This window comes from Macaca fascicularis, chromosome 16 (assembly GCF_037993035.2).
Source record: "Macaca fascicularis isolate 582-1 chromosome 16, T2T-MFA8v1.1".
Taxonomy (NCBI): domain Eukaryota; kingdom Metazoa; phylum Chordata; class Mammalia; order Primates; family Cercopithecidae; genus Macaca; species Macaca fascicularis.
The window spans coordinates 68,762,163-68,786,455 of NC_088390.1; the positions used below are offsets into that span (position 1 = coordinate 68,762,163).

The following is a 24,293-nucleotide window of genomic DNA, read 5'->3' on the forward strand; positions in this document are numbered from 1 at the left end:
TTTACATTCCCACCAGCAGTGGAGAAGTGTTCCCTGTTTACCGCATCCACGCCAACATCTACTGTTTTTGGATTTTTTTCTTATAGCCATTCTTGCAGGAGTAAAGTGGTATCGTATTGTGGTTTTGATTTGCATTTCCCTGATCATTAGTGATGTTGAGCTTTTTTCGTATGTTTGTTGGCCATTTGTATATCTTCTTTTGAGAATTGTCTATTCATGTCCTTAGCCCACTTTTTGATGTGACTGTTTTTCTTCTTACTGATTTGAGTTTGTTGTAGATTCTGAATATTAGCCCTTTATCAGATGCGTAGATTGTGAAGATTTTCTCCCACTCTGTGTGTTGTCTTAAAAGAGCAATTTTATTTTGCTCATGATTTTGTAGGTCAAGAACTAGGTTTTTCTGGATCCAGAGAAGTTATTTACATGATAGCTCACTCTCTTAAAAGGCAAATTGGTACTGACTGTTGTCTGGGAACTCAGCAGGACTTCAGTCTGGGACCTCCAGTTCTTCTCTATGTGGGCTTCTCCACAGGATTGCTTCATCTTCCTCATAGCATGGTGGCTGGTTTTCAAGAGCAGTTGTTCTAAGAGACAGGTAGTGGAAGCTGTCAGTTTCATAAGGCCTAGGCACAGAAACAGGTACAGAGTCACTTCTGTAGTTTTCTGTTGATTAAAGCAATTGCATAACATACACAAAATTAAAAGCGAAAGGACATAAATCCTCCACATCTCCATGGTTAGGTTGAAATGTTAAATGAAAAAACAAAAATTGTGTCATTCCTACTCAATTGTCAAGAATTTTATATTTTAATACTCTGTTTGGTTTACTACATCAAACACAGTACCTTAAGTTGTCATTGTTAGAATTTATTTAAAGTTAAATTGAACAATGATTTTATATAGCTCAGTATTTGAGGGAAAGTGTGAAAGCTGTTTTTCTAAAATTGAGAGAGAATAAACTGGATAGAATCTTAAAAAAAAAAAAAAGGAAAGGGTGTTTTCTCCTCCTCCCCACTTTATGTTTTTGTGTTCCATGGGTCTACATGCCTATTTTTATACCAGTACCATGCTGTTTTGGTGACTATGGACTTATAGTATAGTTTGAAATCAGGTAGTGTGGATGGCTCCAGATTTGTTATTTTTGCTTAGTCTTGCTTTGGCTATATGGGCTCTTTTTTGGTTCCATATGAATTTTAGGATTTTTTTTCTAATTCTGTGATGAATGATGGTGGTATTTTGATGGGAACTGCACTGAATTTGTATATTGCTTTTGGCAGTATGGTCATTTTCACAATATTGATTCTACCGATCCGTGAGCATGGGATGTGTTTCCATTTGTTTGTGTCATCTGTGATTTCTTTCAGCAGTGTTTTGTAACTTTTCTTGTAGAGATCTTTCACCTCCTTGGTTAGGTATATTCCTAAGTATTTTATTTATTTATTTATTTATTTTACAGCTGTTGTGAAAGGGATTGAGCTCTTGATTTGATTCTCCGCTTGGTTGCTGTTGGTGTATAGAAGCGCTACTGATTTGTGTACATTAATCTTGTATCCAGAAACTTTGCTGAATTCTTTTATCAGTTCTAGGAGCTTTCTAGAAGAGTCTTTAGGGTTTTCAAGATAAATGATCATATTATCAGCAAACGGTGACAGTCAATTTCACCTTTAACCACAGAGAAATGTAGAACTGAAAGAAGGCAATCGACCAACCATAAAAGTTACAGGATAAAATACCAGAGGGCAGCTTACCAGTCTTCTCTTGTTTACATTAGTCCTTCACTCCTGAAGGGTTTATGTGGTGCCCTGATGTTACCTTCCAGACACCGGACCATTGGTCTAGACTTTTATTGCTGCTTTCTGTAATGAAGGAGTAGGCAATGATAATCTTAGATTCATGGTACATAAAGGAAAAGGCAAAAATCTTTTAAAAAGAAAAGTTTCCCTAATTGGTGCTTTAACTGCCACTGCTAGCCCTCTACCCGAGGCTGTACACACACACACACACACACACACACACACACACACACAGCTTTTCATTTCCCAAGAATTTTGTTACGGCTTTTCACTTGGTTCCTACAATCCAAATTTCTGCTCAAACTTCAGTTGCTCCAGGGTTGATTTGTGGAGAGGAAGCCAGAAATCCATGCTACTTCACCACCTATGTGGGATTAGATGAATTTCTGTAAATATGAAACCTGTCATGGCAGCAGACAACATCTCACTGATTACCTTGAAGAAGAATTTATTGTTATGGGCTTGTCAATGAAAATACAAAGCAAAGCATCCATTTGATGTCATGTGAAAAATATATAGAAATGCTCAATGCTAACATTCAAAGAAATCTTGTCATAATCATCAGGTTTTTTGCTCAAGAATCGCTTGAGCTAAATCTAACTATATCTAACATTATACTTGGGAACACCAATATGCATGATCTTAAGCAGAGGAGTAGAAAAGGAGAAATCAGAAGAAAAAAAGAGAGACATAAGAAAGGCATAGCAAGGTACCACTAATTGTTTTGGTGTCAAAAAAGAAAAAGTAGGTAGATTTATTATCTTAAGAGCTCTCTCCTGTTGGTCTAATTCTTATTTCGGGTATAAACACAAACACAAAAAGATTTGAGTAAAATTATGAGTTGTTCTTCTGAAATTGCTGGTTTTTTAAATATTTTATCAAGCCTCCCCACCAGTTGCTATACTGTGCTTTAATATCTTACAGCTGCTGGAAAGTTGTATAAGCGTAAGTTGCTGGATGGTATAAGGTCTCTCAAAGGTAAGTGAGAAATCAGGTAAAACTGATTGTGTTTACTTTTTTAAAACCACATATATTTGGGGTGATGACAAGTTTGGCAATTAACCTGTTTATTGTTTTTGTCTCATAATTTACTACTTTGAACATAGTGCCTTTGGGGAAGTGATTTTTTATTCTATCACTGCATTTAAAATCTATTTTACAAATAGAATTATAAGGAGGCAGCTTCTTGCCACATTTCATCAGACTTGCCTAGTTCTTCAGTTTTTTCCTTATAAATGTCCCATGAAACCTATAGTCAGATCCTCTAGACAAAAATGGGAGAGCATTCCCATTTTTGGGATTCACATGGCAATTATTTTCATATAAACAACTTTATTGTTTCTTTGATTGTTTACCCTCTATTAACTCATGGACATGCCTAGTATTTTTCACTTTATCATTATTGTTTGCATTTCTCATTCCTGTTCTCTTTTTTCTAAGGAGTGAAGCTTAGTGTTGATAAACTAGAACCTTTCATGGAACATATGGGCTTTGAGCTTGAGGAAGAGGAATACCAAGATCTGAAAAACAACCTGCCCATTGATGGTGAGCTGCTGTTTAAGCAAAACTTTGGATCATATATGAGAACTTCTGATAGTATATTTAGAGTTGTGCAGAAGCATTAAAAAATAAAAAGAACTGCCCTCCAGCCTGAGCAACAGAGTGAGACCCTGTCTCCAAAATAAATAAATAAATGCATAAATAAATAGATACGTAAAAAGGTAAGAGTCCAGTCCTCAAGAATTAATTCATGCAGTAGACTTTATTGAGCATCTAATATATGTACACTATTAGGAATACAAAAATGAAGATGACAGAATCTCTGACCTCTAGGAGTTCATAGTCTAGTAATACATCTTATATGCAAACAATATATCATAATGCAATGTGGTTGTGAATATATAAAAATATGTTCAGTGAGATCTTAAAGGAGGAAAGAACTAAGTTTTCCAGGAAGGGAATCAGAGAAAGGCTTGTCAGAAGATGTGTGGAAATTCTCCCAGATGAAGGCATTCCAGATAGGAAAATAATGCATACAAAAGCGTAAATGCATGCGAAGCCACAGAATTGTTAGGATTGCAGCAAGAATTTCCTTGGGGGTAGAATGTGACTTCATGTTACAACATGGCAGGAAAAAAAAAGGCTGGAAAGGCAGATTGCCAAGACTGGAAAGCTATGTAGTTTAGCTTTCATCATCCTTTTGAGCCTTTCAGTAATGTGTGTCTTTCTAGAAATTCATCCATTTCATCTAAGTTGTCTGATTTGTTGGCATGAAGTTGTTCATAGTATTTCTTTATATTCCTTTTTAATTTCTATGAAGTCAGTAATGCTGTCCTCTCTCATGATTTTGATCTGTATCTTTTTTTTTTTTTTTTTTGAGATGGAGTCTCGCTCTGTCGCCCAGGCTGGAGTGGATCTCGGCTCACTGCAAGCTCCGCCTCGCGGGTTTACGCCATTCTCCTGCCTCAGCCTCCCGAGTAGCCGGGACTACAGGCGCCCGCCACCTCGCCCGGCTAGTTTTTTTGTATTTTTTAGTAGAGATGGGGTTTCACCGTGTTAGCCAGGATGGTCTCAATCTCCTGACCTCAAGATCCGCCCATCTCGGCCTCCCAAAGTGCTGGGATTACAGACTTGAGCCACCGCACCCGGCCAATCTGTATTTTTTTTATTTAGTCAAACTAGCTAAAGATTTGCCAATTTTGTTGATCTTTTCAAAAAACCAACATCAATTTTTCCTATCAATTTTCTGTTTTCCATTTTATTGATTTCAGCTCTAGTCCTCATTATTTTCTTCTCTCAGCTTACCTTAGGTTTAGTTTGCTCTTCTTATGGTGAAAATTTAGATTCTTAATTTAAAATCCTTCTTTCTTTCTTTCTTTTTCTTTCTTCTTCTTCTCCTTCTCCTCCTTCTTTTTTTTTTTTTTTTTTTTTTTTTTGACAGAGTTTTGCTCTTGTTTCCCAGGGTGGAGTGCAATGGCACAAACTCGGCTCATTGCAACCTCCGCCTCCCGGGTACAAGCGATTCTCATGCCTCAGCCTCCTGAGTAGTTGGGACTACAGGCATGCACCACCATGCCTGGCTAATTTTTGTATTTTTAGTAGAGAAGGGGTTTCACCGTGTTGGTCAGGCTGGTCTCGAACTCCTGACCTCCTTTCTTCATTTCTAATACAGGTGATTGCAGGTATAAATTTTCCTCTAAGCACTGCTTTAGCTGCATTTTGAAATTTTTCATATTTGTGTTTTCATTTTCATTCAGTTTAAAATACTTTCTAATTTCCCAGGTAATTTCTTCTTGATCCATGGGTTATTTAGAAATGTGTTGTTTAATTTCTAAATGTTTATGGAGTTCCCAAATCTCCTTCTGCTGTTGACTTAGAATTAATTCCTTTGTGGTCAGAAAACATACTTTCTTGATTTCAGTTCTTTTAAACTGAATGAGACTTGTTTTATGGCCTAGCATATGGTCTAGCCTGGTGAATGTTCCATGATTGATAATATTCTTCAAGTCTTCTTTAACCTACTTATTTTCCTGTTTGGTTGTTCTATCCATTATTTAGAGTGGGGTACTGAAGTTTCCAAATATTATACTTGAATTGTCTATTTCTCCCTTCAATTTTAGCCTTCATACTGTAAGTAGTGGTATATCTAGAGTATTTCTCTCTTGCAAAATCAGTGCTGATGGCAATGTAGACAGCATTATTGGAAGTAAAGACTGGAACTTGAGAGATACTTCCATGATCCAACAAGAGACAGTGAGAGCCTAGGCAAGGGAAGTGAATTTAGTGATGAATAACAGAGTGATTTGCGAAAGATTTTAGAATTTAAATGTATTTATTAAAACTAATAAAAATTTAAAGTGAATAGAGCATGGTGACTGATTACATGTGAGGTATGAAAAAGTTGAAGAATTTTAGGAAGGGATATCCTAATGAGGAAGTCATCAGTCATAAGCCGATTCCGGAAGAGATTCAAGTTAAAATGTCAGGAGAGTAGTTTCAGTTTTGGACAGGTAGAGTTTGAGATACTTGTAAGACATTGACTTAGAAATATGAATTAAGAGATGGTTGGAAAGGAATACTCTAGTAATTCATCTTATTTATCTTTAATGAGGAAGTTAGCAGTCCACAAATTTATCAAAACTTTAGCAATGTGTCAGAGCACTGATGAGATTATTAGTAGACCAAGAGGAAAAGCCAAAAAATAAATAAGTGGAGAAAATGTCTGAGAGGGAAAGTCTGCAAGTAAACAAATAAAATAAGGAGGAAAATAGTAGTAAGAGAAAGACAGAAAAGAAGAATTTATCTACAGTGAATTATGACCTACCAAAAATGACAAGTTTAAGACGGGGAATAGTAATAATTCCCCTTAACATCAATCACATCTACCGTACATTAGCATGGCCTCATAATAATGAGACCTACAAGTATCCAAAAAGAACATTTTCCAAAATAATAACCCTCTAGGGAAAAATAGCAAAAACCTGGGATTCATCCCACTGGTTCCACTGATTATATGGCATTGTGGAATGAAGTTGGAATTGGAATTAGCCAGACAGGGATTTGAATCTCAGCTCCGACAACTCTTGGCTGTGCAAGATTGGTCAAATTAACTGCTCTGAATCTTAGTTCCCTTCTGTCAAAAAGAAAATAATATCTACCTTTCATAATTGTTGTAAATTCTTAATATAGGCCTTAGCACATAGTAAACATTTAAAATTAGCTTTATTAGTAGCAATAATAAAAATCAATATACATTCATCTCAACACAATGCCACCTATTTATGCCCTGCTCTGGTCAGAAGAAAGTGAATTTTCCATTGGATTTTTTTTTATTATTGGAAATACATTATTTCCCAGTATTTTTATCTACTTATAAAATGATGTAGATACTTTTTCTTATTCATTATCCAGGTATCGTGAAACTTTGCTGGAATGCCGTGATGATTTTGGTTGTAGAAATGTCAACCATCTCCTTGAGTACTACTTTTCAAGTCAATGAGCTCTTAGGAAATAGCATTAGAAATATTCTTATAAATAGCATTCAGGCTATTCATAAGTCTTCTGTGGGAATAATTAAAACACATTAGGATGAAAAATTAACCAGGCATGGTGGTGTGTGCCTGCAGTCCCAGCTACTCAGGAAGCTGAAGCAGGAGAATCACTTGAACCTCAAGAGGCAGAGGTTGTGGTGAGCTGAGATTATGCCACTGACCTCCAGCCTGGGCAACAGAGCCAGATTCTGTCTCAAAAATAAATAAATAAAATAAAATACATGAGAATGGATAAGACGTCTTTCTCCAAGGCACTGACCATCTATAAGACCCCTTTTTTTTTAGACGGAGTTTTGCTTGTGTTGCCCAGGCTGGAGTGCAATGGCATGATATTGGCTCACCGCAACCTCTGCCTCCCAGGTTCAAGCGATTCTCCTGCCTCGGCCTCCCAAGTAGCTAGGACTACCAGCGCCTGCCACCTCACCCAGCTAATTTTAGTATTTTTAGTAAAGACAGGGTTTCACCATGTTGACCAGGCTGGTCTCAAACTCCTGACCTCAGGTGATCCACCCGCCTCAACCTCTGAAAGTGCTGGGATTATAGGCATGAGCCATCATGCCTGGCCTATAAGGGTCTTTAAAGACCCACTTTAAAAGGCAATATATCCATATAACAATATTGTACCCCTTAAATTTATACAAGTTTTAAAAAGAAAAATACAAAATAAAGTTTAAAAACAAAATTTAAAAGATATTGTTAAAGTTCAGTTACATTGATCTAAAATTTATTTTATTGATATTGAAGTGAGTAGTAGAAGAAGGATAGAAAGCCTAAACTAAGTGTGGATTGAGTATAGAAGTAGGCATCGGTGTGGCCGGCTCACGCCTGTAATCCCAGCACTTTGGGAGACCGAGGCGGGCGGATCAGGAGGTCACTAGGTCAAGACCATCCTGGCTAACACAGTGAAACCCCGTGTCTACTAAAAATACGAAAAATTAGCCGGGTGTGATGGCGGGCGCCTGTAGTCCCAGGCACTCCCGAGGCTGAGGCAGGAGAATGGCGTGAACCCGGGAGGCGGAGCTTGCAGTGAGTCGAAATGGCGCCTAGGCGCACTCCAGCCTCCGCAACAGAGTCATCAGTAAAAAGAAGGAAAGAAAAGGAAAGGGGAAGGTGAAGGGGAAGGAGAAGGGGAAGGGGAAGGGGAGGGGAGGGGGAGGGAAAGGAGAGGGGAAGGGAAGGGAAGGGAAGGGAAAAGGAAGGGAAAAGAGAAAGGGAGGCATTGGTGGCCGCGCACGGTGGCTCATGCCTGTAATCCCAGCACTTTTGGGAGACTGAGGCAGCTGTATCACGAGGTCAGTAGATCGAGACCAGCCTGGCTAACATGGTGAAACCCCATCTCTACTAAAAACACAAAAATTAGCCAGGCACAGTGGCAGGTGCCTGTAATCCCAGCTACTCGGGAGGCTGAGGCAGGAGAATCTCTTGAACCCAGGAGGTGGAGGTTGCAGTGAGCTAATATCCCGTCACTGCACTCTAGCCTGGGTAACAGAGCAAGACTCCATCTCAAAAAGAGAGAGAAAGAGAGAGAGAGAGAGATAAAGAAAGAAGGAAATGCATTGTTTTTGGTTGATGGGAAGGATTTTTTGCAGATATATGGACTGTTAATGCTCTAAGGCAAATCTTCCCTACTGGAGCAGTTTCCCTTTTTAAGTTGCTTGACAGTATTATAATGAATAAATTAGAGTTATTCCAGATACTTCTTCAGTGTGTCAGCCCAGCATTCTACTACATGAGGTTAACTATCTTAATAAAATAAAAGTGATATTAGAAGTGTGAAGTAAGCATCCTTTTTATAATCAGAACTTTTTCTTTCCACATTTTCCATTTGGAGTTTTAAAAGGATAAAATTCTAGGCTGGGCGCGGTGGCTCATACCTGTAATCCCAGCACTTTGGGAGGCCAAGGCAGGTGGATCACTTGAGGTCAGGAGTTGGAGACCAGCCTGGCCAACATGGTGAAACCCCATCTCTACCAAAAATATAAAACTAGCTGGGCATGATGGCATGTGCCTGTAATCCCAGTTACTTGTGAGGCTGAGGCAAGAGAATCACTTGAACCCAGGAGGCGGAGGTTGCAGTGAGCCAAGATCACACCACTGCACTCCAGCCTGGGAGACAGAGTGAGACCCTGACACAAAATGAATAAATAAGTATCAAAACAAAAGGACGAAATTCTAGAATAAATCATATAAATTTGCTGAATTTTGTGTTTTCCTTCGATGTATGACTTTTTTTTTTTTTTTTTTTTTTTTTTTTTTTGAGACAGAGTCTCACTCTGCTCCCCTGGCTGGAGTGCAATGGCATGATCTTGGCTCACTGTAGCCTCCACCTCCTGGGTTCAAGCGATTCTCCTGCTCAGCCTCCTTTATATTTTATACAAATATAAAAATTTTTGTATTTTTAGCAGAGATAGGGTGTCACCATGTTGGCCAGGCTGGTCTCGAACTCCTGACCTCAAATGATTCATCCACCTTGGCCTCTCATAGTGCTGGAATTACAGGTACACCTGGCCAATGTATGACTGTTACATATTTCTTCTATTCTATTATAGTCTTTATGCATACGATTCTGTCTTGTCTTACAGATGAGGGAAGAGTTAATGTGAATGTGGTGATGGATGAAGGATATCTTTTTACAGGTAGGTTAGATTTTTATTAACTCATTATTAAGTGTGTATCATATCCCAACCTTCCAGGAGCTTATGTAGTTGAGGCAGGAAAAATACATACAAGTAAATGCAATAAAATTTTATAGATTGCAAAGAACCTATAAAAGGTAAAGAAGGGGAAAGATGGTCACTTGCACCTGAGAAGAAGTTGAGAAATAGTTTTGTAGAGTGGGCAACATATGAGCTGATCCTTAAAAAAATGAAACAGTGTTTGTCAGGGAGACAGTGTTTCTGATAGAGGGAAAAAAGCATAATTTTTGTATTTTCAATAGAGATGGGCTTTCACCATGTTGGCCAGGCTGGTCTGGAACTCCTGACCTCGGGTGATCCACCCACCTCGGCCTCCCAAAGTGATGGGATTGCAGGTGTGGGCTACTGTGCCCAGCCAAGAAAAAAAGTCTAAATACACCTATAATAAGAAATTCAGTTACAGATACACCTCAGGTTATTATGCTCTGCTTTATTGCATTTTACAGATACTGTGATTTTTACAAATTGAAGGTTTGCAACAACCCTGCATTAAGCAAGCCTATCAATGTCATTTTTCCAATTGCATGTCCTCATTTCATGTCTCATGTGTCATGTCTTGCAAACATTTTTGTTATATCTATTATGGTAATCTGTGATCAATGATCTTTGATGTTACTACTGTAATTGTTATGTAGTACCATGAACAGCAACCATACAAGACTGGTAAAAAAAAAAAAAAAAAAAAAAAAATGCCTAAAAGGCACCAAGATGAGAAACGAAACAGTATGGAACTTTAAGGAACTAGAAATAATTTGGCATAAACTGGATCATAAAATGCTATCAGGAATTTGGCAAGAAATAAACTTAAAGAGCAAGGAAGGAGATGTGGTAGGCTCCCAAAAATATCCAAGTCCTAATCCTCAGAATCTGTGAATGTTAACTTATATGGGAAAAGTGACTTTGGAGATATGATTAGGAACCCTGAGATGAGGAGATTATCCTTATCTAAGTATACCTTAAATGTAATTACAACTGTCCTTAAGAGGGAGACTTGATGACAGAAAAAGTAGAAGGCAGTGTGACAATGGAAGCAAGATGCTACAATGAGAGCTTTGAGGATGGAAGAAGGGATATGAGCTGAAGAATATAAGTGGCCTCTAGAAGTGGAAGGCAAGGGAACAGATTCTCTGCCAGATCTTCCTGAAGAAACCAGCCCTGCTGACACCTTGACTTTAGCCCAATAAAACTGATTTCAGACTTTCACTCTCCAGAACCATTAAGAGAAAAAAAATTGTATTGTTTTAAACCACCAAGTGTTTGGTAAATTGTTACAGCAACAACAGGAACTTACACAGGGAACAAATCATAGAGGTTCTTGACTACCAAATAAAGGAGTGTGAATGTTATTCTGTGGAGTATGGAGTCATTCCAGGATTTTAAGCTAGAGACTATGTGATGAGATGTGCAAATTAGAAAGATTTGCCGGGTGCAATGGATCATGCCTGTAATCCACCACTTTGGGAGGTCGAGGCAGGTGGATTGACTGAGCTCAAGAATTTGAGACCAGCTTGGGCAACATGATGAAACTCCATCTCTACAAAATAATAAAAATAAAAAAAAAACAGGTGTGGTGGCACATACCTGTAGTCTTAGTTACTTGGGGGACTGAGGTGGGAGGATGACTTGAGCCCAGGAGGTTGAGGCTGCAGTGAGCTACAACTGTACCATGTAATCCAGCCTGGATGACAAAGCAACACCCTGTCTCCAAAAAAAAGAAAAGAAAAGGAAGAAAAGAAAGAAAGATTGCTTCGGCAGCAATATAGAGAATGGATGAATGGATGAAGGTGTGTGTACAGGAGAGGAGTCAGGGAGAACAGTTAGGAAACAAATTGTCACTGTCCAGGCAAAAGACAATAAAAGACAGAGGTAATCATTATCAATGAGACTTGAGAGGAAGGGACACATATAAGAGATATTACAGATATAGTATTACAGGATTTGATTCCTGATCAGTTATGGAGTTTTGAAGAAAGGAAACAGTAAAGGATGACTGCTTTGTTTCTGAGTTCGGTAGTTGGGTGAGTGATAAAAACAGTCACCAAAATAAAGAAATTCAGTAAAAGATTTAGAAGTAGAGTTACCATTTTGGGTCATATTGAATTTTGAGACATCTAAAGAGAATTGAACCATAGGCACTTGAATATATGAGTAAGAATCTGGGCCAGGCGCAGTGGTTCACGCCTGTAATCCCAGAACTTTGGGAGGCTGAGGCGGGTAGATCTCCTGAGGTCAGGAGTTTGAGACCAGCCTGGCCAACATAGTGAAACCCCATCTCTACTAATAATACAAAGAAAAAAATTAGTTGGGCGTAGTGGTGGGCGCCTGTAATCCTAGCTACTAGGGAGGCTGAGGCGGGAGAATCGCTTGAACCCATGAGGCAGAGGTTGCAGTGAGCCGAGATCGCGCCATTGCACTCCAGCCTGGGCAACAAGAGCAAAACTCTGTCTCAAAAAAAAAAAAAAATCTGAAGCCACCTGTTTTTCCAAGACAAGGAGACTTAAGTCAGGAAGGACAAAGATATAGAGAATCTAGGTAGATGTGGGAGTAAAATTCAAAGGAGTTTACCTAAACGCTTCAATTTTCTTTGTAAAGTAGAAAACAGGATCATCTACTAGCAGGAAGGACACAATGGTGGGGTAGGGAATTTCAAGAAGAGTATTGATGATTTTACATAACTTTTTTTCTTGTTTTTGTTTTTAGTTTTTTGTATGTAGGGGATACAGGGGCAGATTTCTTACATGTATATATTGCATCGTTGTGAAGTCTGGACTTTTAGTGTACCCATCACTCAAACAGTAAATATTGTACCCAATAGGTAATTTTTCAACACTCACCCCTGCACCCTCCCACCTTTTGTAGTCTTTAATGTCCATTATTCCACTCTGTATGTCCATGTGTACAAATTGTTTAGCTCCCAGTTACAAGTGAGATCGTGTGGTACTTAACCCTCTGTTTCAGAGTTATTTTGCTGAGGATAATGGCCTGCAGTTCCATCCATGTTGCTGCAAAAGACATCATATCATTGTTTTGGTGTCTGAGTAGTATTCCTTGGTATATACATACTTCATCCTCTCTATCCAGTCCTCCATTGATGGACAGTTAGATTGATTCCACATCTCTGCTATAGTGCTGCAATAAGCGTAAGAGTGCAGATATCTTTTTAATATAATGATTTCTTTCCCGTTGGGTATATACCCAGTAGTGGAACTGCTGGATCAAATGGCAGCTCCATGTTTTAGTTACCTGAGAAATCTCCATACCGTTTTCCATAAAAGCTGTACTAATTTGATTTTGTATAACTTTGATAGAAAATATGAACTAAAGTTAATAAGGAATACATGAAGGCATTGCTGAGAAGTGCTAAGAGGTAACCATAGTTAAATATCATTAAAACATAATAGCAACCTTTCATATGATTATATGATATTCTTCAGTTGGACCAAATTGGGAGATGCTAAGACTCATGTACCAGAAGAATGAAAGCATAGAGACTTAACCGTGTAGTCCAAGAAAATGATTAAGTGTTCTAGTGTGGATGCAGAAAGAAGTGAGGTTGTGAACTTACAGAAAAGTGAGAGAAGGGGAATGAAATTCTCTATAAAGATATAACAGGTATGGTATGAGAAAGGAAGTAAAATAAATAGAAGAATTACAAGGTATTGGCCAGAAGTCAGCCCGTTAGAATTTAAGGTTTTAGAGGTAAAGCATTTCTAGGTGATGACAAAGTCCAGAATGTGTCCTTGACAGTTAACTGACGTAGAATTTAAGAGATAGTCATTGAGGATAAGAAAGTCAAGAAATTTGGAGGCCAGTCATTGAATGAGTTATCTGAATGAAGGCTGGAATTCCTTATAATGATGCCAGGAGTTTTGGAGGAAGAAGAAGACTATGGGTCATGGGACAAGCTCCTAAAGTGACCAAGAAGCCAGTGGGTGGCAATAAAAATAAGAGATAGTCATTGAGGATAAGAAGGTCAAGAGATTTGGAGGCCAAGTCATTGAATAAGTTATCCATATAAAGGCTGGAATTCCTTATAATGATGCTAGGAGTTTTGGATGCAGGAGAAGACTATGGGTCATAGGACAAGCTCCTGAAGTGACCAAGAAGCCAGTGGGTAGAAATAAAAAGAAAGCCAAATTCCATAAATCTCAAAAGAGAAGAGGTTTGGATTTGGTTGGAAGGCAGCGGTTGCAACGTAGGAGAATGCCAAGCCGTGAGACAATTAGGACATAGAAAAATGAGCAGTCTTGGTGACAGAACAAGACTCCATCTAAGAAGGAAGGAAGGAAGGAAGGTAGGAAGGAAGGAAGGAAGGAAGGAAGGAAGGAAGGAAGGAAGGAAGGAAGGAAGGAAGGAAGGAAGGAAGGAAGAGGGAGGGAGGGAGGGAGGGAAAAATGAGCAGTCTTATCTCAAAAATAAAAGCAAGTAATAGAAAATTATATTAGGAAGAGGCAAAGTTCAGTTAAAAAGGACAGTTAAAAGTCTGTAAAGAGACTAAAGATACAGAGAAATTCATATTAACTGAAATATTAATTTCAGAGTGAACTATGAGAAGGGTTGACAAGAAGCTAGCAACAGAAAGAAAAATGTCAAGGTAATAAAACAATAGACTAGAGAGGGCAAAAAATTTGAAGGGGTTTTCATTCCGAAAAATGAGAGCAATATGGATAAAAGATATAGTTAGACCATGCTCCTGAGGCAGAAGCTCCCATGTCTTGTCAAAACCCTGATCAAGTTAGCAGACTGGGAGCTTGCTCTTTTGTGTCTGAAGAGTCATTCCTTTGGCTGGTGACAGGGGGATATTAGAAGCCCCAGTGGTCCAAGTCTTCACAAAAGAGTTCCGAAGCATCTTGGGGAAAACAACCCTTGTGCACATTTCCTCCTAGGCACTTGTGCAGATGACTGGCTAACTCTCAAGACATTCCCCTCTCAGTGGAAAAACTGCATTGTGGTGCCAGAGGACTAAAAGCAAGAATTTTCTTTTGCTGGAATTGGAAAGGATTGGGACATCTGATTTGTCTGCCTTAAGTGCATCTTTAGCTTTTGTTCCCTGCCAAAAGAGCTACTGTAAACATGATGAACATTCATAAAACCCACTGGACTTTCTGTAGGAAGTATGGCAAGTTCCAACCCCATAAAGTGACACAGTCCAAGAAGGGCAAGGATTCTCTGTATGCCCAGGGAAAGCAGTGTTATGACAGGAAGCAGAGTGGCTATGATGGGTAGACTAAGCCGATTTTCCAGAAAAGCCTAAAACCACAAAGAAGATTGTGCTGAGGCAAGAGTGTGTTGAGCCCAACTGCAGATCTCAGCAAATGCTGGCTGTTAAAGAGAACTGAAAGGAGCTAAAACAAGAAAGGGCCAAGTGATTCAGTTCTGAGCTTCATCTTTGGTTTTATTAAGAAAACAGTAAAACCTTGAGGTTATGTTCAAACAATAAATAAAGAAATTGCATCTTCAAGCAGAGAAAAGAGCCATGAAAAGAGCCAGAGAAAAGAGCCATGGTGAAGGAAAATTGTACACAGTCATCCTAAGAGCAGACTGGGAGATGGTTGCAGGGGCAAAGATAACTGATGATTTCCACTCTCATAACCAGGAACTAAAACTAAGTTTGTTACCAAAGAAATTTGTTAGCTTTGTGTCTTATTCATGCTTGCGATAGTTTGGTTTTCACCTGTCTGTTTCCCTCTAGCACTTTACATTAAAGTTCTAAGAATAAAAAATCTCTACATGCTAGTGTTCCTGTGGCACAAAAATAGAGGTGAGCTTGAGAGGTTGCATCTGACTTCCTAGCCACCCTTAAGGAAGGAAGCACAAGAAATTCACTGTGTATTACAGCTACCAAGAAGAGGAAAGCAGACTCACCAAATCCCTGAGGCATGACAGAGAGCCAGACCAGGTTAAGATAGAAGCCCCTAGAGAAAGGCCCTGTATGATGCCAAAACATGCAATTAAGAAAATTTTGCACAATCGAGATTCCAATGTTTGCACAAAATTCTATTTTAAATGCAGTGTTTCCCTTTCTGATACATTCTCTCACTCTATCTATTTACTGGTGAATGTTTTTATCTAATGGCTTACAGCCTAATTTTCACCATCATTGTTTTAGAAAACAGCTCTAAGATTATGTCTGAGCAATAGCTGGCATTATTGCCAGATTTATGTCATTAATGTTTAATCAGCAAATGATGCCACATGAACATTTTTCTTAATATAGAATCATCATTCTTCAAACTTTAAACCACTTTCACTTTTTACTTTTTAAAGGTGAGAAGGTTGATGCTAGGAACCTGGAAAATTTTCTGGAAAATATGGGGATAAATCTCACAGAAGATAAAGGCATGCAACTGCTGAATAATCTTCCAATTGATGGTAAGCATTAAAAATATCACACAACCAGGCGTAGTGGCACATGCTTGTGGTCCCAGCTACTCAGGAGGCTGAGGCGGGAGGATTGCTGGGGCCCAGGAGGTCAAGGCTGCTTTGAGCAGTGATCACGCCACTGCATTCCAGCCTGGATGACAGGGCAAGTCCCTGTCTCAAAAAGTTTAAATTTAAATTTAAAAAATCGTAATAAAGCCAGATGCAGTGACTCACACCTGTAATCCCAGCACTTTGGGAGGCTGAGGTGAGAGGATCGCTTGAGTTCAAGAGTTCAAGACCAACCTGGGAAACATAGTGAGACCCCATCTTTACAAAAAAAAAAAAGTTTAAAAAGTAGCCAGGCACAGCTGCACGTACCTGTAGCCCCAGCTACTTGGAAGGCTGATGTGGGAGAATCACTTGAGCCCAGGAGGTGGAGTCTATAGTGAGCTGACATCCTGTCACTGCACTCCAGCCTGGGAGACAGAACAAAACCCTGTTTCAACAACAACAAAATCATAGGATTCTTTGAAGAAGGCCGAGCATATGAACTTTTGTGACTAATACTCCCTATGTAAGGAATGTTCCATGTCCCTCCAACAAAATGATTTCATCAAATTGAGAACTGTTTCCATTCCTGAGTTTTATTCTTGAAAATGAAAAAGTATAAATTTCTGGAATAAAATATTTTAAAATGTACATTCTGAAATTATGTATGTTTTGTGCTATTTTTTAAATATCTACATTGCTACCTGAGACTTGAATTTTTCTCTGTCTTACAGCCAAAGGAAAGGTATATGTGAACAGATTGATGAAAGAATTGAGAGGTCTTGAAGGTGAGTGATAAGTAAGATAAAAAGGCAGGTAAAACTGAGGTCCTCAAGCTTTACTGTTGTTTTCAAAAACCCTTCCTATTTCACAATTTTCAGATTATTAATCCTACTGTCCCAACTGTTTATTAATTCATTGTTTATCCTTATGTGCTTTAAGCACACTGCAATCACTAAAATGGTTTAACTACAGTAGACTCAAAAACAGTGGTTCCCAAATAAAGTTGTGCATCAGAATCACCAAGAAAAAAACACTGTTTTAGCATTCAGATCACTAGGCCCTTTTTCTGTCATACTGATCTTGGATTTCTAGAGCTAGTACCTAGAAACACGTTATTAAAAAGTTTTGAGGAGGAGGGACCAAGATGGCCCAATAGGAAGAGCTCTGGTCTACAGGTCCAGCAAGACCATCACAGAAGGTGGGTGATTTCTCCTTTTCCAATTGAGGTACCCAGTTCATCTCATTGGGACTGGTTGGGCAGTGGGTCCAACCCATGGAGGGCAAGCAGAAGCAAGGTAGGGCATTGCTTCACTCAGGAAGTGCAAGGAGCCAGGGACCTCCCTCCCCACATCCAAGGGAAGCCGTGAGGAACTGTGCTACCCCGCTGGGTTACTACACTTTTCCCACAGTTTTTGCAATCTGCAGATCAGGAGATTCCTTCATGTGCCTACACCACCAGGGCCCTGGGTTTCAAGCACAAAACTGGGCAGCTATTTGGGCAGACACTGAGCTAGCTGCAGGAGTATTTTTTTGAACCCCAGTAGTGCCTGGAACCCCAGTGAGACAGAACCATTCACTTCTCTGGAAAGCGGGCTGAAGCCAGGGAGCCAAGTGGTCTCGCTCAGCAGGTCCCAGTCCCATGGAACCCAGCAAGCTAAGAACCACTGGCTTGAAATTCTCACTGCCAGCACAGCAGTCTGAAGTCAAACTGGGATGATCAAGCTTGGTAGAGGGGGGAGCGTCTGCCATTATTGAGGCTTTAGTAGGTAGTTTTACCCTGACAGTGCTAAGGAAGCTGGGAGGTCTGGGGTGGGCACAGCAAAGCAGCTGTGGCCAGACTGCTTCTCTAGATTCCTTCTCACTGGGCATGGCATCTCTGAAGGAAAGGTAACAGCCCCAGTCAGGGGCCTACAGACAAAATCCCCATCTCCCTGGGACAGAGCACCTGGGGGAAGGGGTGGCTGTGGGCCACAGCTTCAGCAGATTTAATCATTCCTGCCTGCTGTCTCTGAAGAGAGCAGCTGATCCTGACAAGAGGGATTCTCCTAGCACAGCACACCAGCTCTGCTAATGGACAGACTGCCTCCTCAGGTGGGTCTTTTACCCCTGTGCCTCCTGACTGGGAGAAATTGCCCAACAGGGGTCGACAGACATCTCATACAAGAGAGCTCCAGGCCAGTGCCCCTCTGGGACGAAGCTTCCAGAGGAAGGAGCAGGGAGCAATCTTTGCTGTTCTGCAGTCTCCACTGGTGATACCCAGGCAAACAGGGTCTGGAGTGGACCTCCAACAAACTTCAGCAGACCTGCAGAAGAGGGGCCTGACTTTTAGAAGAAAAACTAACAAACAGAAAGCAACAACATCAACATCAACATAAAGGACCCCCACACAAAAACCCTATCCAAAGGTCATCAGCCTCAAAGATCAAAGGTAGATAAATCCACAAAGATGAGGAAAAACCAGCACAAAAATACTGAAAATTCCAAAAATCAGAATGCCTCTTCTCCTCCAAATGATCGCAACTCCTCTCCATTAAGGGCACAAAACTGGATGGAGAATGAGATTGACAAATTGACAGAAGCAGGCTTCAGGAGGTGGATAATAGCAAACTCCTCTGAGCTAAAGGAGCATGTTCTAACCCAATGCAAGGAAGCAAAGAACCTTGAAAGTAGGTTACAGGAACTGGTAGCTAGAATAACCAGTTTAGAGAGGAACATAAATTACCTGATGGAACTGGAAAATACAGCCCAAGAACTTCGTGAAGCATACACAAGTATCAATAGCTGAATCGATCAAGTGGACGAAAGCATATCAGAGATTGAAGATCAACTTACTGAAATAAGGTGTGAAGACAAGATTAGAGAAAAAAATAATTAAAAGGAATGAACACACCCTCCAAGAAATATGGGACTATATGAAAAGACCAAACCTATGATTGATTCGTGTACCTGAAAGTGATGGAGAGAATGGAAACAAGCTGGAAAACACACTTCAGGAAATTATCCAGGAGAACTTCCCCAACCTAGCAAGACAGGCCAACATTCAAATTCAGGAAATACAGAGAACACCACTAAGATACTCCTCGAGAAGAGCAACCCAACGACACATAATCATCAGATTCTCCAAGGTTGAAATGAAGGAAAAAATGTTAAGGACAGCCATAGAAAATAGTCAGGTTACCTACAAAGGGAAGCCCATCAGACTAACAGTGGATCTCTCTGCAGAAACTCTACAAGCCAGAAGAGAGTGGGGGCCAATATTCAACATTCTCAAAGAAAAGAATTTTCAACCCAGAATTTCATGTCCAGCCAAACTAAGCTTCATAAAGTGAAGGAGAAATAAAATTCTTTCCACACAAGCAGATGCTGAGGGCTCTGCTTCCTCACCAGGCCTGCCTTACAAGAGCTCCTGAAGAAAGCACTAAATATGGAAAGGAAAAACTGGTACCAACCACTGCAAAAACATACCAAAATATAAAGACCAATGACACTATGAAGAAACTGCATCAACTAATGTGCAAATTGAACAGCTAGCATCATGATGACAGGATCAAATTCAAACATAACAATATTAACCTTAAATGTAAATGGGCTAAATGCCCCAGTGAAAAGACACAGATTGGCAAATTGGATAAAGAGTCAAGACCTGTCAGTGTGCTGTATTCAGGAGACCCATCTCACATGCAAAGACACACATAGGCTCAAAATAAAGGGATGGAGGAATATTTACCAAGCAAATGGAGAGCAAAAAAAAAAAAAAAAAAGCAACGGTTGCAATGCTAGTCTCTGATAAGACAGACTTTAAACCAACAAAGATCAAAAAGGACAAGGCTATTACATAATGGTAAAGGGATCAGTGCAACAAGAAGAGCTAACTATCCTAAATATATATGCACCCAATACAGGAGCACCTAGATTCATAAAATGAGTTCTTAGAGACCTATAAAGAGACTTGGACTCTTACACAATAATTGTGAGAGACTTTAACACCCCACTGTCAATATTAGACAGATCAATGAGACAAAAAATTAACAAGAGTATTCAGGACTTGAACTCAGCTCTAGACCAAGTGAACCTAATAGCCATCTACAGAATACTCCACCCCAAATCAACAGAATATACATTCTTCTCAGTGCCACATAGCACTTATTCTAAAATCAACCACATAATTGAAACTAAAACACTCCTCAGCAAATGCAAATGAACAGAAATCATAACAAACTGTCTCTCAGACCACAGTGCAATCAAATTAGAACTCAGGATTTTAAAACTCACTCAAAACCACACAACTACATGGAAATTGAACAACCTGCTCCTAAATAAAGAAGTTATTTACCCAACTACCCATCAATGATAGACTGGACAAAGAAAATGTAGCACCATGGAATACTGTGCAGCCATAAAAAGGAATGAGTTCATGTCCTTTGCAGGCACATGGATGAAGCTGGAAGCCATCATTCTCAGCAAACTAACAGAAGAACATAAAACCAAACACCCCATGTTCTCCCTCATAGGTGGGAGTTGAACACATGGACACAGGGAGGGGAACATCACATACCAGGGCCTGTCAAGGGGTGAGGGGCAAGGAGAGGGAGAGCATTAGGACAAATACCTACTGCATGTGGGGCTTAAAGCCTAGATGACAGGTTGATAGGCGCAGCAAACCACCATGGCACATGTATACCTGTGTAATAAACCCGCACGTTCTGCACATGTATCCCAGAACTTAAAATAAAAAAGAATAAAATGAACAGAAAAAGTGTCCCGGAAGATATTGGTCAACAGATATAAAGTCATAGGTTGGAGGAATAGGTTCTGGTGTTCTATTGCCGAACAATATGGCTATATTTAATAATAACGTATTGTGTGTTTTAAGCTACAAGAATGCGTTTTGAATATTCTCACCACAAAGAAATGATTAATATTTGAGGTGATAGACATGCTAATTACACTGATTTGATTATTCCACAATGTTTACATGTATCAAAACATCACATCATACCCTTTAAAATATACAATTATTATTTGTCAATTAAAAATATAAAAATTTTAAAAATATTTCCAGAGGACTATGATGGAGTAAACCCATGGACTTTATTTAGTTATTTATTTTTCTCCATTATTTTAGCAAGTTTCAGACCCTATTATGCAGACACATTTATAAAGGCTGATTTTAGTCTTAGTTCTGCTAAAAGCAATAACAGAATCCCACAGCTCAGGGTTTAGAAATTCCTGACTTAGATACTAAAAACCATGTTTACTTGAATAGTTTCATTGTTCTTTGCCCTTCTTTCTACATATAGAATTGATGCCTAGGTGTGAGCTAGAATTACCCGCTCTTTATATCATTACAAATTTTCTTGTGTTCATCCCCTTATTTCTTAAGGAACAAAAGTGTCTTCAGATAAGATGGAAATTTTCATGAAAAGCATGGGAATTGATCTCAAGGAGAAAGAAATCCAGGCACTGAAGGACCACCTACCAGTTGATGGTGAGAGTTTTGAATATCAGTATGCTACCCTTAGTAAACCTTTGAACATGAAACTAGTAGTGGGGCTGGAATAATTGAAGGGGCTAGAATGATTGAAGATAGGATACATATGAAAAGAAATGAAAGAGTAAGACCTTCCCCATAACTACCAAACTGAACCCAATGGCTACCGCTTGGGAAGAATCACCAAGAATACTGCCAACATAAATGGCAAGTGTCAACTCACTATGTAACACCACAGGAAATGCCAAGATTTAACAAGAATACACAGGACATTAATCTTTTAGTCCCTAGTGGTAATCCAGTGTTAAATAGCAATGACCAACACTGTGTAGTCCTGACACATGTCCTTAGAAGGACACTGTGTAGTCCTTCTAAGCACTTTCATTTATCAACTTATTTAATCTTGCAAACAACCCTAAAAGGTAGGTTCTGTTTTTATCCCAATTCTACATATAAGGAAACTAAGGCACGAAAAAGTCAAGTCACTTGCCCAAAGGCAGAGAGCTAGTAAATGATGGAACCAGGAAAAGAACCTAGGCAATCTGGCTCCAGAAACTGTCTCTTAACCACAATGCTATACTTCCATGAGCTAATAGAATTAACGGATTTTAAAAGGTATATAGTAATGTTACAAATGAAATTAATTAAACTTGGCATATTTTAGATGGTCTTATGCTAGTGGAACTGAGAAAAATTCATCAGGAAATTTTGGGGGACTACTGCTCCAGAAAGGAAATCATAAAAATATATGATTAATCCAAGTCAGTGAATACTGTATGTGCTTTTCTAAATCAGTAGTACCTTTCATTCTTCCATTCTATCAACTTTAAAGACTATGATGCATCAGGCACTGTTCTAGGTCCTTGGTACCTTTGCCTTAATAAGTAAGCAGTTTTCAAAACATGACTTTTTCTTTTGTTTTTAAATCCCTTCTATAGCTCTTTCAATCTACCAATGCAATAAATGTAGATACTTGTGGTTGCCCTGTTGTCCTAGTATCTTGGAACATCACCAGCACAGTGATTTAAAGTGTGAGGCCCTTAATATAATTCCTATAATATAATATAAATGTAGAATAGCTTGTACATCTGTTTAACCATCTGAGATAGGATAGAATATTGTTTCAGAACCTAATGGGCCTCAGTGGAGCTAATTGGAGACATAGAAAGGGAAGAGTGTGGTGGCATGTTATTTACAGGCAAACTTTTATCCAAAAAAAGTTCTTCCTTGTCCTATTTAAAAGTTATAATGGTAACCATATTACTACTACTAATAAGGTATTATAAAACTATAAAATAATACCAGTCTAGACGCAGTGGCTCACCTCTGTAATCCCAGCACTTTGGGAGACTGAGGCAAGAAGATCTCTTGAGACTAGAAGTTCAAAACCAGCCTGGGCAACATAGCAAAACCTCATCTCTAAAAATTATTTCTTTTAATTATCCGGGAACAGCCAGGTGCAGTGGCTCACACCTGTAATCCCAGCACTTTGGGAGGCCAAGGCAGGTGGATCTCATGAGGCCAGGAGTTCAAGACCAACCTGGGCAACACAGTGAAACCCCGACTCTACTAAAATTACAAAAATTAACTGTGCATGGTGGTACATACCCATAATCCCAGCTACACAGGAGTCTGAGGCAGGAGAATTGCTTGAACCCACGAGGTGGAGGTTGCAGTGAGCCAAGATCATGCCACTGCACTCCAGCCTGGGCAATGGAGCAAGACTCTATCTAAAATATATATCCAGGGATGGTGGTATGTGCCTATAGTCCTAGCTACTTGGGAGAGTGAGGCAGGTGGATTGTCCAGCCTAGGTGACAGAATGAGTCCCTGTCTCAAAAAAAGAAAAAAAAAATACCGGTAAAAGAATGTCATAATTGCTGGGTGTGGTAGCTCACACCTGTAATCCCAGCACTTTGGGAGGCCGAGGTGGGTGGATCACGAGGTCAGGGGTTTGAGACCAACCTGGCCAACATAGTGAAACCCTGTCTCTACTAAAAATGCAAAAAATTAGCTGGGCATGGTGGCGGGCACCTGTAATCCCAGCTACTCAGGAGGCTGAAGCAGGAGAATCGCTTGAACTTGGAAGGCAGAGGTTGCAGTGAGCCGAGATAATGCCATTGCACTCCAGCCCGGGCAACAGTGCGGAAAAAAAAAAAGATTATCATAATTTTAAAAGTATTTTAAAAGAACAAACAAATATAAATTCTGTATCTAAGAATCTGGAATATAATAATTTTAAAGCTAATTCATTATTTATAATATGTTTGCATTTTGCTAGAACTATAATTTAGTAAATGTTTATGGAGCATCAATCTTGTGCAAACCATTACACTAATGCCTAGGTGATACTAAGAACGCAAAGTGATTCTTGGTATCTTGTCCTCAGATAAACTTATAGTCTTAGGAATATTACAAATAATACAACAGTGTAAACATATTTGACCAGTGATGAATTGACACCCTTGACCAAGTCATAAGTAGAAAATGAGTGTGTCCTTCAGCAGCTGTAAAGTTCCAAACATTCTTGCCTATGAGAGTAATAACATCTCTTAACTACTAGCTTAACCTCCCAATCCAGTGTCTCTCAAACTTGCAGTCTTACAAACTGCTTAAAATTTATCCGCTGACTTCCAGTGACTTCAGACTTCAATTTGAGAAATACTGATCAAAGAAACTAAGTACATGGTCTGTGAAAATATATTTTAATTGAGAATGGTCATGGCAAAATAAAAGTTTTGTCATCACAAATGGACTTTAACTGGATATATCAACATGACAACCTAAGAGCAACCAGACATTGATACCAACACTCTAATCTTTTAGTGGATAGCTTAGTGCCAAAGTC

At 39.3% G+C, this 24,293-nt stretch overlaps 1 protein-coding gene across 1 annotated transcript in view; it reads left to right on the plus strand.

Moving 5' to 3' along the window:
- The window catches only part of EFCAB3 (EF-hand calcium binding domain 3), a 137,155-nt gene that overhangs the window by 12,789 nt on the left and 100,073 nt on the right, over positions 1–24,293 (plus strand). Inside the window, exons 4-9 of the mRNA XM_065531815.1 lie at positions 2,718–2,771; positions 3,234–3,338; positions 9,427–9,480; positions 15,808–15,912; positions 16,686–16,739; positions 21,338–21,442. Coding sequence (XP_065387887.1) covers positions 2,718–2,771; positions 3,234–3,338; positions 9,427–9,480; positions 15,808–15,912; positions 16,686–16,739; positions 21,338–21,442 — 477 coding nt within the window. The remainder of the gene's footprint in view (positions 1–2,717; positions 2,772–3,233; positions 3,339–9,426; positions 9,481–15,807; positions 15,913–16,685; positions 16,740–21,337; positions 21,443–24,293) is intronic.